At 45.0% G+C, this 17,898-nt stretch overlaps 1 protein-coding gene across 1 annotated transcript in view; it reads right to left on the bottom strand.

The window, feature by feature from the left end:
* The window catches only part of LOC101884073 (uncharacterized), a 67,645-nt gene that overhangs the window by 8,845 nt on the left and 40,902 nt on the right, over positions 1–17,898 (bottom strand). Inside the window, exons 9-10 of the mRNA XM_068218778.2 lie at positions 2,597–3,019; positions 1,216–1,638 (exon numbers count right to left, since the gene is read on the bottom strand). Coding sequence (XP_068074879.1) covers positions 1,216–1,638; positions 2,597–3,019 — 846 coding nt within the window. The remainder of the gene's footprint in view (positions 1–1,215; positions 1,639–2,596; positions 3,020–17,898) is intronic.

Genomic DNA, 17,898 nt, shown 5'->3' with positions numbered 1-17,898 from the left:
AGTAAGAGGAGAGCCGAAAAAAAGACAGTAAGATACTTCAACTTTAGGTCAATATCTGCCAATTTCACAGATATTTAATGTCCATCACTCGTCTCCCAATCTGGCCAAAATTTGTTGCAGAGCCGCTAGCTTCACCTCGATGGTTTCCAGTTTGCGGTCAAGGACCATAGTCTGATTCGCGACCCTACCCATCAGTGTTTCAATCAAGCCGGCCAGCCTAGTGGGGTTTTGAGCTGCGCTGACCGCTTTTATCAGTTTCCGATATCCCAGGGCCCCGCATAAGCCCATCAGCAGAAACCCTGTTATCAAAGTTCCGAATAGGTAGATATCTTCAATATCCTCCAGAGACAGAGCAGCTAGACAGAGGACTCTCCACTTCTCCCACCCGTCCATCACGTATCCAGCTGCGAGCGTCCCCGCAGGACAGCTGGGTTCCCCGGAGCCCAGCGATCTCGTTGAGAAGATGGTGTCAATTGCATTCAGAGACCAGTTGATCAAATCCATAATTCCTTTTTCGTTTGGAAAGCAGGACAAGGAGAGCCTCAGAGATAGAATAAGACGAGACAAGACGTGCTAGCTAGGAGAGATATGGGACGGAGCGGGAAGAAGAGCGACCGCCTTCGCTGAGAGCCAAAGAAGATGGACAGGAAACAATAGTAGCAAAGTGAAAGGGAAATGATTGGTAAAAGACCTCAAGCTGGGAATTGAACTCGGGTCACCATAAACACCTCAGTGCTATGTGTCGATGCACTAACCACTAGGCTATGTCTCTCCACCTCACAGGACAATGGCGCCAGTGCACTCACCACACACCAGCTATAGGTGGAGGGAAGACACAGTGATATAGGCAATTTGGTGGATGGGGATGATTGGGAGGCCATGATGGGTAAGGGCCAATGGAGGGAATTGGCCCGGACGCCAGGGTTACACTCCCACTTTTTATGAGAAGTGCCATGTGATTTTTAATGACCACAGAAAGTTAGAACTTTGGTTTCACGTCTTATCCGATAAGACCCACTGACAGTAATATGTCAGTATTGTGTCCCCTTCATTTTACTGGAGCATTAAGACTCACACAGACCACAGGTTGAGCGCCCCCTGCTGGCCTCACTAACACCACTTCCAACATTAACCTTGTTTTTACCCGTGTGGTCTCCCATCCAGGTACTGACCAGGCTCAGCCCTGCTTAATGATGTTGCAGTAGATTGTCTTACCTGAGCTGTGAGATGAAGGGCAGACACTGGAGCAATCTCCTCACTTTACTCTTTTTCTCTGAACATCTTCTCAGCTCTAGTGGTTTCTTATTTGCTTGCAGATTCAGCACTTCCATGAGGACAGAGGTCTTTCTCTTTGAGAGATCTATGATCCAGACATCAGGGAACTGGAAAACTGACTGTAATGCTGGAAGGAGACTCCTGCTAGTTTGAGTCTCATAGTTCTTTACATGTGAGTAAAGATCCAGCAGGAAATCAGTCTGTTTAGTTATGTCAGTCTTTTCATAAGGAAATGATGTGTATATGCAGACTGAGGATAACAGTTTCGGCATCTGCTCTCCAGACTGTGTCTCAAACTCTGCTGCTTTGATAAAGAGACTCACAAGAAATCTGCTTCGATCATTTTCACTCTGATTAGAGAATCTGTAACATGAAAATGAGAAAATGAATAAATACAAATATTAGAAAACTTAAAGATATGACACAATTGATTTTTTTTGCTTCTTGTTAGGTTTGAAATTACAAAAAAAATTAATTTATGACCCAATACTGATAACTGTACGAACATTTAATATAGAAATAAGACACAACATAGACTATCATTGCCTGAAAATATAATTCTTAAAGGAACAAGTTTATCTATAGTTTTGACACACATCAGGCCCCATTCAATAAACAATAATAATAATTCCTTACATGTATATAGCGCTTTTCTAGACACTCAAAGTGATTTGCACATTGGGGGTATCTCCTTATCTACAACTAGTGTGCAGCATCCACCTAGATGACAAGACGGCAGCTATATTGCGCCAGACCGCACACCACACACCAGTTGATTGGTGGAGAGGAGACAGAGTGATGAAGCCAATTATGAAATGGGTACGTTAAAAGGCAATGATGTACAGAGGCCAGTGGGCAGAAATAGGCCTACTCTATTTCAAAGGACATCCTTGGGTTTTTAACGACCACAAGGAGTCGGGACCTTAACGCCTCATTCAAAAGACGGAACTATGAATAAATCTGCAATAACAACACACATATTTATAAGGCTCTAATTGTAAGTAAAATAATAATAATAACAATTAAATAGTTACTTTTTGCACACAAATTGCCCATCAACTGACCTTGATCCCAACTGAATGTGTTTGGCATTTTAAAACATGCAATTCGTCACTTACTACTTTTAAAAAATTGGGGGCAATTTTGAAGCCCTAAATGCCCAGCATTAACATTTTGCAACATCTTAAACAAGCTAAATTTATAAGATTTTATATTATACCATTATCCACCTAATACATAAGTATATATTTTAATATGTCATAAATATAAATGCTTGGGCCCCGGGAGATTAAATTAACAAAGTAGCTGTAGATTCTCTTACATGAGCTGTGAGATGAAGCGCAGACACTGGAGGAAACTCCTCACTTCACTCTCTTCCTCTGAAAATCCTCTCAGCTCTACTGGTTTCTTCTCTCTTTGGAGTTTCAGCACTTCCAGAAGGATGGAGGACTTTCTCTGTGAGAGATCTATGATCCAGACATCAGGAATCTGGAAAACTGACTGTAATGCTGGAAGGAAACTCCTCCCTGTTTGAGTCTCATAGTTCTTCACATATGAGCAAAGATCCAGCAGGAAATTAGTCTGATTACAATCATTGCACTCTTCATTAAAAGGGAAGTTTTTATAACTGCACACAGATAACAGCAGATTTAAGAAACTTGTTCCTGTATCTGTGTCATTGTGTACTGCTGCAGAAATGAGATTCATCAGGAATCTTTTTTCTTTATCACCTGTGTGCCAAAACCTGACAAAAAAAATAAAATAAACTGCTCAATTTGTGGCAACTCAGCATGCATAAAACTAACATCCACACAAATAAACTTTTAGTGCACTGGAATTTTGCAAAGAAGACAGACATTAAAATGGCTATAGCCCTCATCAGTGCCCTGACTACTCAACAAGGGTGCTGATTGCATGGTTAAACCTTTACATGGTTCCTTTGTTACTTCCATCTGGCAGATGGTATTACGTCCCTTTGGCAAAAAAGGCAAAGTACAAGAAGACATTTCACGAGTTCACACTTGCATTCGTTTAAGTATAAAGCATATTTGGCATGCTGTCCAGGGGAGGGCTCTGAGCTCGAGGAGTCACCCCAACTCGAGTTATTCCCCTTATCAGGAAACAAAGAGTAGTTGGAATTCAAGCAAACTATCTAGCCTGGCCCCAGAACGCTCCCCCCGGGGATTTAATGCAAGAGGTGAGGTGACGGGGTGGTGAAGAGGTGCTAAAGTTGTGAGATGCTGCAGGTAAGACAGCTTTGGTATATATAGGGGTTTGTTCAAGAACTGATTTGATAATGGGATGATTGTCAATGACGTATTCGATACTGAAACTTCTGCGCATGCTCCTCCCGAAATTTGTTTACAAAACATCACTTCACGAGTTCACACTTGCATTCGTTTAAGTATAAAGCATATTTGGCGTGCTGTCCGGGGGGAGGGCTCTGAGCTCGAGGAGACACTCGAGTTATTCCCCTTATCAGGAAACAAAGAGGATTTTTTATTCGAGTAAAGTATCTAGCCCGGCCCCAGAACGCTCCCCAAAAAATGCTATTTGGTTACAGGACAGCAGCCAGACGAGTGTGCAAAAATTTGCTGCTCTTAAAGATTTGGAGGGGTGCTGTTGAGTTGTAAGGTATGTGTTTCGGGAGGAAGCGGTTGCTGTGTTGATAGTGGTGCATGTTAAGGTGTACGTCTCCGTTTGGGAGCTGTCACTGCACTTGCAGTGGTGCATGATTATGGGGTGTACGTCTCCCGTAGGAGCGGTCACAGCACTTGCAGTGGTGCATAATTATGGGGTGTACGTCTCCCATAGGAGCGGTCACTGTTCTTGCAGTGGTGCAGGATAATGGGGTGTTTGTCTCCTGTAGGAGCTGTCACTGCGCTTGCAGTGGTGCATAATTGTAAGGTGTACGTCTCCCGTAGAAGTGGTCACTGCACTAGCAGAGGTGCATAAAAAGTGTGTGTCTCCAGTCTGAGTGGTCACTGCTCTTGCAATGGTGCATGATAGTGGAGTGTATGTCTCCCGTGGGAGCTGTCACTGCGCTTGCAATAGTGCATAATTATAAGGTGTACGTCTCCCGCAGGAGCTGTCACTGCGCTTGCAGTGATGCATAATTATAAGGTGTACGTCTCCCGTAGGAGCGGTCACTGTGCTTGCAGTGGTGTAAAATTATGAGGTGTACGTCTCCCAAAGGAGCAGTCACTGAGCTTTCAGTGGTGCATAATTGTGAGGTGTACGTCTCCCGTAGGAGCAGTCACTGCACTAGCAGTGGTGCATAAAAAGAGTGTCTCCTGTCGAAAAGGTCACTGCTCTTGCAATGGTGCATGATAGTGAGGTGTACGTGCCCCATGGGAGCTGTCACTGCGCTTGCAGTGGTGCATAATTATGGGGTGTACGTCTCCTGTAGAAGCGGTCACTGTTCTTGCAGTGGTGTAGGATAATGGGCTGTATGTCTCCTGTAGGAGCTGTCACTGCGCTTGCAGTGGTGCATAATTGTAAGGTGTACGTCTCCCGTAGGAGTGGTCACTGCACTAGCAGTGGTGCATAAAAAGTGTGTGTCTCCAGTCTGAGTGGTCACTGCTCTTGCAATGGTGCATGATAGTGGAGTGTATGTCTCCCATGGGAGCTGTCACTGCACTTGCAGTAGTGCATAATTATAAGGTTTACGTCTCCCGTAGGAGCTGTCACTGCGCTTGCAGTGATGCATAATTATAAGGTGTACGTCTCCCGTAAGAGCGGTCACTGTGCTTGCAGTGGTGTAAAATTATAAGGTGTACGTCTCCCAAAGGAGCAGTCACTGAGCTTTCAGTGGTGCATAATTGTGAGGTGTACGTCTCCCGTAGGAGCAGTCACTGCACTAGCAGTGGTGCATAAAAAGTGTGTCTCCTGTCGAAAAGGTCACTGCTCTTGCAATGGTGCATGATAGTGAGGTGTACGTCTCCCGTGGGAGCTGTCACTGCGCTTGCAGTGGTGCGTGATTATAAGGTGTACGTCTCCCGTAGGAGCGGTCACTGGACTAGCAGTGGTGCATAATAATAATGTGTGTGTCTCCTGTATGATTGGTCACTGCGCTTGCGGTGGTGTGTAATAAAGTGTGCATCTCTCTTAGGGGCAGTCGTTGCATTAGCTGTGATGCTTAATATTAATAATAAGGTGTGTGTAATAAGTTGCGCGACTCCAGTTAGAGCGAACGCTGTACTAGCATTATCAAGGTAGTATGCAAAGGGTGTTTGAAGAAAGTGCCTTGTGAATTGTCAATGACGAAATGTGTTGTGAGATGTGATGTGATGGGCTCTATTGGGTGTTGAATTATCTTAGAGGGATTTTTTGATAAGAGTTTGTTGGGCTCTTCTAATGTGAGAGTGGTCAGATTGAATGTAGCACTTAAAGGCCTGGGTCCGAGTGTTTGGATCTGTTGCTTTGATAGACCATTTTGTGCTGCGGTGGTAGCTGCGCCTATTCTTAAAGAATGGCTGAAGAAATTGTCGGCTGGGAAGCCGGACTTAATTAGGATACATTTAAGATGCTTTTGAAACCAAAAACGAGTGACTGGGCGATTGCTATCGTCTGTGAAGAGAGGGTCTGCTAAAGAAGAGGCTTGTGATTTCCAGATTTGTGAAAATGCTAGCAGTGTTTGGTATGGACGAATAGGTGATTGAAGATTGAAAATGTAGATGTAATGGCCTCTTTTAGCTTGATCAGTTTTGCTTTGCTTAATGAAAAGGAAAAAGGAAAAAGGTTGTTTAATGTTACTAGATCGGATACAGTGGGATGAATGTTTGGGTTGAACCCAGATGTAACGGTGAGTTCTGAACACCTTAAAAACCCGAAGAAAGCTAAAATAAACATAGCATCGAGTGTACGTGCTGTGTGGATTGATTCGTATCCTTTGCGAAGAGTGGATATGCATTTAGTGAGTGTTTTCAGCATTATAGGTTGTCGTGTGTCTTGACGTGTGGGCTGGGTTCTTTGTATGCCTTTCAATAAAAGAGCAGTTTGAGAATTAGCGAGAATTGAGAATTGAGAATTAAGTGAGGTGCGGGGGAAATGTAAATTAGTTTGTGGAAAAATTGAATTCCACTCAAATAGCCTTTGATGGAATTGATCTGGAGTTTTCTGATAATGGTCAGGTAGGATATGTAAGATGAGATGGTAAGTAGGGAAAAATCAGGAAACAGTATATTATAACATGCGTGGAAGGTTTAAAACTTTTTCATGCTGTTAGATATGACTGCAGGGTTCTAGGCACCACTGCCTGAAGGATATATTCGAGGGAGGCTCCAAGCAGGTTTTTTAAAGGACGATCTATGGGAATATCAGCTCTAAATAAGGAGGGACTTGGACTGGAAACTGATCCGCCTCTGGTGCCAAATGTCTGAATTTCTGGAAAGCAAAACGAGAGTGAGAATCAGCAATTTGGTTTTTGGACCCAGGAATGTGCTTTGCTGTTAAAATAAATTGGTCACATGCTGAGATCCAAGTAACGCGTCTAAGTAGGGGAATTAATGCTTGAATTTGAACAGCCTTTATTTATGCAGTGAACGGTTGCTTCATTGTTACAGTGAATTATAATGCAGGAACCAGACCATTCTATTCCCCATAGGGATGCAGCGACGACTAGTGGATAAAGTTCGAATAGCGCTGATGATTTAAGTGGTTGCGGCTAGTCTAACAGCTGGGGCGGCCAAGTGGACGCGAACCAGCGTCCTTGGTAATAACCTCTGAATCCGATTGACGGGGCAGCATCGGTGAATAAATTGATGTCTGCTGAGGAGGATATTAGGTCCCTGTAAAAGAAGGAAAGACTGTTCCATTGTTTGAGGAATAATATCCATAAATGGAGTTCATTTAGGCTACTGTCATCGATGGATATTTGATCCTCTAGACTGTGAGCTGAGGACGCGAGAACTAAGAGATGAGAAATGAACGATCGGCCTTGGCGAATTATGCGCATTGCGAAATTCAAGTGGCCGAGAATTGATTATAGCTCGCACTTAGAACAGTTGGGGCTGTCTAATAAGGAGGAAGCTACCAGGATCGTTCGATCAATTTTCTCTTTTGGTAGGAACGCTTGGAATTTGTTGGAGTCTAATTTAATGCCCAAGAATTCGGTTGAAGTGCTTGGACCGGCGTTTTTTTTTTTCTGCTATGGGAATCCCGAGTTCGGCGAAAACCTTTTGAACTGTCAAGAGGTGCGCGGCTGGGATAGCGTTGGGTGGTGAGATGATTAGAAAATCATCTAGTAGATGGATTAGGTGTGGGATCTCATAGTTATTGGAAAGGATCCAGCATATTGCTTCCGATAGCGTGTCTAAAATTTTTGGGCTACTTCTGCAACCAAAGGTTAGGCGGACGGAAAAATTATATTTTTTTCGCCAGAGAATTCCGAAAAGGTGCCAGAAATCAGGATGAATGGGCATGATTTTAAAGGCGGATGTCATGTCGACTTTAGCCATTCAAGCGCCGCGACCCGCTATTTTGATTAGTGAAATAGCTTGGTCGATTTCATAATAATTCATAGAGAACTCTTCAGGAGGGATGAGACTGTTGATACCAGGAAACGTTCGAGGTTACAGAAGTAACCCTTCGTTCGGAAGTGCTATAAGTGGATTTGATGTTAAAATCCACGTATGGTAGGTTTCGGTTTAGAAGCCGCTTGTCTGAAAGAGTATTGAACGGGCCAATGAAAACAATGAATTGGCAGCGTAAGTTTGCGCAGGTGTGCTTCATTGACAATTATGCCAGCATATAAGCACACATGGCGCCATCCTTTTTAAGCTGAAGAGACTTTTTAACAGCTAAGGGACAGTCATAATAACGACGGAGTATAGCACTTCCGTTCCCCTCCTCGGGGGAACGAAGGGTTACTTCTGTAACCTCGAACGTTCCCCTTCGGTTGGGGAACTTCAGTGCTATAAGTGGATTTGATGTTAAAATCCACGTATGGGAGCCACGGAAAACGCCATAATGACGGAATAAGCATTTGGGATCGCCAGAGGGGATCGCACATAGCTGGCACCTATACCCAAAAAACGCAGGCTGACCAGCGGGCAGGCCTAACGTAGTGGGCCAGCAAGTGACTCCTCCGCTGAGTCAGTGCTGAGGGCCTTGGAGGAATCTGCAGGGCTCACCGAATGGGGAACTTTACAGACAGACAGGAAGGCGCACGTTAGGGAAAAAAGGCACCGCAAGCGTGTTACAACACCCCACAACACCCCACCGAGTTGTTTCCTCAATCACCAAGGGTTACCTACTACCCTTGAGGAAACCGGCTCCACTCGCAGATTGTAAAACCTTGCAAAAGTGTTGGGTGTCGCCCAGCCCGCAGCTCTACAAATGTCTGTTAAAGAGGCGCCGTGTGCACGCGCCCAAGAGGATGCAATGCTCCGAGTGGAGTGTGCACGCACTCCAGGGAGACACGGCTGACCTCTGCTCAAATAAGCACAAGAAATTGCCTCTACAATCCAGTGGGATAATCTTTGTTTGGTCACGGCACTTCCCTGCTGCCGTCCGCCATAACAGACAAAGAGCTGCTCAGAGGATCTAAAGTACTGAGTACGGTCCACATAAATGCGCAGAGCGCGAACTGGACAGAGTAAGGAAAGGGCTGGGTTTGTCTCCTCCGGGGGCAGCGCTTGCAGGGTTACTACCTGATCTCTAAAGTGAGTGGTAGGAACCTTGGGCACATAACCCGGGCGGGGTCTCAGGATAACGTGATAAAAATCTGGCCCGAATTCCAGGCACGAATCACTGACCAAAAATGCCTCCAGGTCCCCGACCCTCTTAATGGAGGCCAACGCAACCAGCAGAGCTGTCTTCAGGGACAGAAATCTTAAAGATACTGAGTCGAGTTTCTCGAAGGGATCTGAACGCAGGCTCGTGAGAACGAGGGCGAGATCCCAAGAGGGCATGAGAGGGGGGCGAGTTGGATTAATTCGCCTAGTGCCTCTAAGGAACCGAATGATGAGGTTATGCTTTCCCACGGTGCCGCCAGCTACCGCGTCATGATAAGCGGAAATGGCGGCAACGTAAACCTTGAGAGTGGAGGGCGACAGCCTGCTATCCAGCTTCTCTTGAAGGAAAGAGAGCACAACACTGATCTGGCAAGTTCGGAGGTCTTCTCTGCAAAAGACACACCATTCAGTGAATAGACTCCAATTCAGGGCATAGGCGCGCCTCGTGGAGGGGGCTCTAGCCTGAGTGATGGTATCAACCACCACAGATGGCAGGTTACCTAAGTCTTCCACACGTGGAGGTTCCAGAGATCGGGGCGAGGGTGCCAGATTGTGCCCTGTCCCTGAGAAAGTAGGTCCTCTCTCAAAGGGATCTGCCAGGGGAGGGCTGTCGCGAGGAGGGAGAGCTCTGATATCCAGGTCCGGTTGGGCCAGAGGGGCGCAACTAGCAGAACCTGCTCCTCGTCCTCCTTGACCTTGCACAATAGCTGCGCGAGTAGGCTCACTGGGGGAAACGCATACTTGCGTGTGCCCCGAGGCCAGCTGTGGGCCAGTGCATCCGTGCCGAGAGTGCCCTCGATCAGGGAATAAAACAACTGGCAATGAGCGTTCTCGGGGGAGGCAAACAGATCAATCTGGGCCTCCCAGAATCGCGCCCATATCAGCTGAACAGACTCGGGGTGGAGTCCCCATTCTCTAGAGTGAATCTGCTGCCGTGAGAGCGCATCGGCTGCACGGTTGAGCATACCTGGGATGTGAATGGCGCGCAGCGACTTCAGCCACTGGTGACTCCAGAGGAGCAGACGGCGGGCGAGCTGAGACATGCGGCGAGAGTGCGTACCCCCCATGTGGTTGATATACACTGCCGTCGCCGTACTGTCTGTCCTGACCAGCACGTGTTGCTGCTCCAACACTGGAAAAAAACGGTGGAGAGCGAAGAACACTGCCAACAGCTCTAGGCGATTGATATGCCAATGCAGCTGGGCACCTTTCCACATGCCCACAGCTGCATGCCCGCAACACACGGCTCCCCAGCCCCTGTTGGAAGCATCTGTTGAGACAACAACATGACTGGACGCCTGTCCCAGAGGCACACCGGCCTTCGGGAACGAGGGGTTGTTCCAAGGGCTGAGGGTGCGGCGACACAGTGCAGTAACCGAGACTCAGTGTGTGCCCGCATGCCATGTGCGTCTTGGAACTCGATCTAGAAGCCAGTGCTGAAGTGGTCTCATATGGAGCAGTCCGAGCGGCGTGACAGCCGCAGCGGATGCCATATGCCCCAGGAGCCTCTGAAAGTATTTCAGTGGGACCACTACTTTGCTGTCGAGCTCCCTCAGACAGTTCAGCAACAGGCGAGCGTGCTCTCCGGAGAGGCACGCTACCATGGTGACCGAGTCCAGCTCCATCCCGAGAAAGGAGATCCTCTGCACCGGGGCGAGTTTGCTCTTTTCTCGGTTGACCTGCAACCCCAATAGGCGAAGATGCCGGAGCACCTTGTCTTGCCAGTCGTCAAGATAATTGAGTATGCAGATGCCCGCGAGCCGAAGGGGCGCTAAGGCACCCTCCGCGAGATTGGTGAAGACCCGCGGAGACAGAGAGAGCCCGAAGGGGAGGACCTTGTATTGCCACGCTCGACCTTCGAACACAAACTGCAGAAACTGACAGTGACGCAGAAGAATGGAGACATGAAAATATGCGTCCTTCAGGTCTATGGCTGCAAACCAATCCTGAGGACAAACGCATTGGAGGATGCTCTTTTCCGCGTGAGCATTCTGAACGGCAGCTTGTGAAGACAGCGGTTCAAAACGCGCAGATCTAGGATTGGCCGTGACCCACCGATCTTTTTGGGTACGATGAAGTACGGGCTGTAAAACCCGCTCTCCATCTCGCCTGGAGGAACTGGCTCAACCAGCAGGGCAGCAATCTCCTCTCGCAAGACCGGGGCGGACAGGGGGTTGACCCTGGTGAAATACACGTCCGTGAACTTGGGAGGCTGTTTCGAGAACTGAAGCTAGTAGCCTAGTCTGATTGTGCGTATGAGCCACCGCGAGGGGCTGGCCCACGCTAACCAGGCAGGCAGAGCCCTTGCTAATGGCGTCATCGCAACAACCGCAGACATACCAGTGGTGGGGCAGCGCGGAGCGGGTGTGCTGATCCGGGGAGCGCGAGGGTCCCACAGAAGAGCTGGAAGAGAGCGATTCGCTCTGGCTCCGCACCCTGACTCAGGAGAGGGGGCTTGGGGGCTGGGAGAAAGGAGACTGTCCCCCCAGCGCCCATGAGCCGCTGGCGGAGCATGTAGACCCTGCGAGCTGAGAGGCGGCGCGTCCCAGACTGGCAGGGCTTGAGCTGTCACATCCGGGGAAGGAGAAAAGTGCTCTTTTACTGAATTTTTGGTGGCAGTGAAAAGTACCGTTGGAATAGGGGCCCCCCCTTCAGCGGGGAAAGAGCAAATTTCCTCCTCTCCGGATGGCCTGTCTCAGGGACGTTTCGCGGTCTCAGGGACGAGGAGCAGCAGAGGTGGATGGCTCGGTAGACGGAGCGGGCTTATGGTCCCGTTGATAGATGACATTGCCCATCGCATCCGACCGCTCCTTCACCACCTTAAACTCCTGGGTGAATTCACTGATGGTGTCGCCGAACAGGCCAGCCTGGGATATGGGCGAGTCAAGAAAGCGAACTTTGTAAACATTGCGCATATCAGCCAGGTTTAGCCAGAGGTGGCATTCCTGCACCACAAGTGTGGACATCGTCTTCCCCAGCGCACACGCGGTGGACTAAGTAGTCCGGAGAGCATAGTCGGTCGTGGTGCGCAGCTTGTGTAACAAGCCTGGGTTAGACCCACCCTCGTGCAGCTTGGCCAGTGCCTGCGCTTGGTAGTGCTGGTAGGTGGCCATCGCGTGCAAGGCGGAAGCAGCCTGGCCCGCAGCCTTGTAAGCTCTAGCTCCGAGGGTGGCAGATAACCTACAGGCTTTGGACGGGAGAAGGGGCAGACCGCGCCAAGTAGGGGAGCTACGCAGACAGAGATTGACCGCAATGGCGTGCTCCATCGGCGGGATCACCTCATACTCCCTGGCAGATCCACCATCAAGGGTGGTGAGGGCGGAGGCGGACGCAGCACGGGCAGAGATAGGTGCCCTCCAAGCATGCGTGAGCCTACTGTGCACCTCCGGGAAGAAGGGGACAAGAGGCTTCAAAGGCTTCGCCTTTTGGTCCTCTACGTAACACCCATCTAAGTCGGTCCGGTCGCGGGGCTGGGGGATGAACCATCTCCAACCCGACGGCCAAAGCAGCCCGGGAAAGCACGGCTAACATGTCCGCTTCAGGATCCGTTTTGACGGCGCTCGCTTGCCCAGAAGGGGCGAGCAGGTCCGGATCATCGTCGGACAGTGAAAGTCCACCCTCCGATGCCGCGGAGGACATCTAGTCTCCGGTGTCAGCGAGCGTAAGAGCTACCGTCTAATTAGACGGATCACTTCCAGTACCTGAAGCTTGGATGGAGCGCTTGGAGGAGCGAGAGGTCCGCAAGCCCTTAGGTGGCAGATTATCTCCTGCTGAAACCCTCAGATCTGCCCGAGCGCCCGCTGCAGAGCAGGAGGCGACTAGGGTGGCTCGCTCTCTCACGAAAGTTAGCTGCATTCTCAACTGCGCGACAGTCATGGCATCGCAGTGACAACATGAACCGCCCCCGAGCACCACATTAACATGCTGAACCCCCAAACATGTAATGCAGTTATCGTGTCCATCATCCGGAGCCAGGAAAACCCCGCACCTAGAAACGCACAGTCGGAGCGCCATCCTGAAAAGGACGTGCTGCACGACTGGGGTTTTGTGCTCAAAGCACCCTCTGACTGCTGAGGGCATGATAAAATGTGTGTGTGTGTGTGTGTGTGTGTCTGTGTCTGTTTTTTGTGGTATAGTGTAAAAGGAGGGCTGTTTAGAATAGCTGGATGAAGTGTAGAAGTGGATCGTTTACGTTCTAAAATGCCATTTAAAAACTAAGACGTGTTGGTGTAAACGGGGCCTAAGTGTGAATTTTGGGCGAGGGGGTTTGTGATGGGGTGGGGCAGAGGATTGCGATGCTTGCTTAGCATCATTATGTCTTATCAGCCAGGGCATTGTCTAAAGACAATTTTCTAACCCCTGTAGGATAGACAAAGTTTATAGAATTGAACTAAATTGAGATGAACCACGTACCTCAAAATCAGAAGTCATATTTGCATTTAGCAGTTGATGACGTGCGTTCTAAACATTCTGATCATACCAGTGTGCTTGTACATATGAAAGAGTAAATAAAATCAAATCTAAAAAAATTGCATTTGTGTGTTTATGCCACCTTTAGTCTTATTACTTTCATCCAAAGTTAAAGGGCACCTATGATGAAAATCACCATTTGTAAGCTGCTTACAAATGGATAGAACTGGGTGTAGGTAGTGTGTCCACAGTCAAATTGGGCTGATATAAACACAATACATTTCTTTTTTTAAATTACCTGACAATAAAATAAAACATGACGTAAGAGTGCAGTTTCCCCACCCACCAAACTGATTGACAGCAACGAAATAACATGTCTCTGTAGTAACGTGTATAATCATATCAACAAGACAGGATGTGTGCAAAGCAACTGGGATTAAAAAATCTGTTGAGCTCTCTGTGATCATCAAGAATCATCAAATATAATCAAGAATAAGTTTTACAAGTTTAAAATGTTTTTACAACAGCGCATGTTTGAATGAATTACAGCGATTTACTTAAGCTTTAATTATCACCACAGCCACGTGTCAGTACAATTATAAAAGACAACATTTCACTATCCATTTGTGGACATTAAATCAGGTTTATTTTGTATATTAACATAACAGATATCCTTACAGCACTGGATATTAACATGTATCCCGTCAAATTTGCCATGCAAAAACAGTGCAAGGTTAAATGCGCCCTGTGTGTGTCCACTGTATGTGTGCATGAACTTTGTAAGGACATTGCGTGTGACTCATCTTTCTCATTGACTCATGAACTCTATAACAAATACATCAAATAATCATTGGTGAAGTTCTTACTAGGGATGTCCCGATCCGATATTGATATCGGAAATTCATCCGATATCAGTCCAAAAAACTATATCGGACTGCGCTAAAAATCTCCGATATAAGCAGTCCGATACTCTCTAAACTCCGTTACAGCTATTCTATCCAGCAGCCTCCAGAGACAGCGTGCAAAGCCCACGTGATCACAACACTGCTTGCTAGCAAAGTCTCTTAGATTTAACATGCTCTTCACACTAAGTTATGGTGCATTACGATAGTAATCTATTGTGACGGTAGCACATGCTGACGCTAGTAACAATGGCACATCTCTAACATTACTGGTTTATTCACTTCACGTCAAGCGATCTTTAAATTGTTTTGCATAAGGCTGCTTAAGCAACATAAGGCACAGAATGGCGACGTAGCACACATTGTGCGAGCCTCAATTTGGTCATGGCATATCGTGGTTCATCCAGTGTGATACCTAATTCATCACCAGCGCCTCCCACACATAAGAATTTACCTCAGCGGCCCGGTTCTGTGTGCGAGAGAAAAGTCTCCGCCAGACTCGCGGGCTCTGCTGCTGCAGCAGACTCACAGAGACGCGCTGGACACCTGCTCTGACTTTAGCTTTGAGAAGAGTGCGAGGACACATGGGGAAAAAAACCTACAATACATTATCTTTTTCCCGCACATGTCCTCTATTTGGGACGTAAAAATTGCATTCATCCAAGATTTCTAAATCGCCGAACATGTCCCGGATTCTGCTTTCTTTAGCTGCGTTTCTACATTATTTTATACGCAAACTTTCAATCTCAATCTCTCAGCAGCACCAAGATTAGAGAGCTGTCAGTGGTGCACATGGATAGTAGGAGTAACAAAAGTGGATTTATTATTCTTTATTTCATTTTTTTACTTCAACACTCTGAAAGGAACAGTGTCATGTAAAATGCTAAACAGTTTTGTTGTCTTTATTGTCTGTTAAATAAGAATAAGAAATCATTCTGCTGCTGATGACCATTACAGTTTAAAAGAAAGAATGGTATTACTTTTGGGGCAGAAGGAAAATTTTATTAGAGACATTCCCATGTTTAACTCTTCTTTAAAAAGCCCAAAAAGATAAAGTGCTCTGATAAACAGTGTCAGCTTTGCACATCAGTTTGCAGTTATTTACATTGTTTAATTTTCCCATGTGGGCAGTAGGGTGGAATCTGTGCAAACATAATGAATTTTGATAAACAAAATTATTTTTAAAAGTCACATTATTTCAAGTGCTGTGGAAAAAAGGTGTGTTTCAATCTAGCCTCTGCAAGTATTTTTATGTTAAATATAATATGTGCAATATATATCATTATAAAATTAAAAATGTTTGGGAACATTTATACAGCCATAATCTTCTTATGATACAAACACAGATGAAATAGCTCTGATCATGTAAATGTTTGTACTAACCATACTGCACATTTTTATTAACTTAACAATAACTTATTTCTGCTTCCCAGTGTGAAAGATATTTTTCAGATCAACTTGATCAAAAATTTATCAAAAAGCTGTGTGTTAAATTGAAATTTTGGATACTGAACCTTTAGCAGTTGTTCAATTAACAATTTTTTTTCTTATGTTTCTGCTCTCAGCAGTTTCTACTCTTTGCTGGTGGTAAAAAATGAACAACTGAAGTGACCTTTAATTAGCATTTTGCACTTTAAAAATGTATTTTTGTTTATTCAGTTAAGATATTTTTCAGGGTCTTAATATGTATTCTTTAATTCTTTTTATATATCCTTATGTAAAAGGTTCGCATTTATGCAACCAATAGTTAATAAACTGGCTGTTTTTTTCCATACTTACTGTTGCTGACTTGTTCCCAGTTTGATCAAGCCTTTCATACATTTGACTCAACAAAATAGGTAAAATTAAAAGTATTCATAATTTGTGCTGATATCGGATTTATATCGGTATTGGACTGATGGCTGCAATATCGGTATCGTATCGGAAGTTAAAATGTTGTATCGGGACATCCCTAGTTCTTAATGTTGTATTTCTCACAAACGTTACGAGAGATCTGCTTTTTTGTGTCTGTCACTGTGCTGTTTACCTAATGTAGCCGAGACAGAAACTGAGGCACACTTTGATAGGCATTTGGAAACGGTAGGCAGGGAGAACTAGCATTAAAGGCAAAGGCCACAAAAACAGCTACAGTGTGTTCAGAGCAGATAATTCCAAAATTCTGAATAGTATAATAAATAATCTGATGGGCGTTTTGAGCTGAAACTGTACAGACACAAAATACTTAACTTAAATATTAAAAAAGGGGTCAAATAGGTGCCCTTTAAAGAAAATTATGTATATTTTTGATAAATAAACAGGGTTCCCACTCTTTAAAAAAAAATCTATTCAAAATCAAATTTTTTCAGATATTTTATGATGAAAGTTGGTCACAAACAGTAATACACTAGTTGCAGATTAAACTACCAATACAAGCTACCATAGTAGCCTAACATCTGAATGTTAATTGATATGGAGCAAAAGCTTTATTGTGCTAAAGCTGTAGCGGTTAGGTGTGTGCAATAATATCATAAATCTGATTTTAACAATGTCAGGTCATGTCATATACACGTTTCTCTTTCAGTAACCAATCAAAATGCTGCATGATGTGTTCCGAAATTTAGACATGCTGTGTACTCATAGTCTGCGGTGTAACACAACAGACTGTAGTGTTAAAATAAGCAAAGAAATGGTGAAAAAAATAGACATTTAAAGACCAGAAAGCTTACAATCCACTTAATTAACAAGTTAACTATTAGATGTAGATCATGGTTTTTAAATTGGGCTGTGGCAGTTTAGAACTGTTTAGTCTAAAAGCGGCTTTTAAATTGCAGGTGTAAAAAATAAAAATGTTGGCTTAAGTGTTAACCAGTTCTAAATGTATTTACATTTTTTAAAGTAAATTATATAAAATACATCAAAATAATACAAGCTATTCACTGACATGTATTGTACCAACAAAGATCTAAAGTGTCACTACAATTAAATTAAGAAATAATTTAGGCCTACATGCCACTAATGTCAGTACATGCCACTGTTAGTGAGTGACACATCCCACTAATGTCAGTAGGTCAATGATCTTGTGACGTGCCAGTAGGTGTCAGTATAAGTATGTTATAAGCACATTAAGTTTATAAGTTTCTTTTTGCTTTAATATTTTTAAATGATTAAGTAAATGACACCTATTATCTTACATTCTTATATGTTATGTATTTACAACATGCATTTTATTATAACTTTATTCTAATATAACTTTATAGCATATTATTTTAAATACCTTAAAATAAAAATAAATTAATTAATTATTTAAATAATAAAACTAATTAATTAATTAATTAAACACAGAGATGTCCATATTGTAGCAAAAAAAACAAAAACTAAAATAGCATAAAAACTAACTTGCGACACAATAAATCATGTTAAAAGTTGCGTAATGATTAAATAAGGTTTTGCGAGTGTTGATTAGTGTCGTTAAGCTTCGCCGGGTGTTGATGTCACTGCAGTGACATGCAGTGCGGCATTCTTGAGTGACACAGGTCACTACACATGCCACTACACATGCCACTATTGAGTTCCACATGATAGTGAAAACCGGACAT

This window comes from Danio rerio, chromosome 3 (assembly GCF_049306965.1).
Source record: "Danio rerio strain Tuebingen ecotype United States chromosome 3, GRCz12tu, whole genome shotgun sequence".
Lineage (NCBI taxonomy): Eukaryota > Metazoa > Chordata > Actinopteri > Cypriniformes > Danionidae > Danio > Danio rerio.
This window is presented reverse-complemented; position numbering and strand designations above follow the sequence as displayed.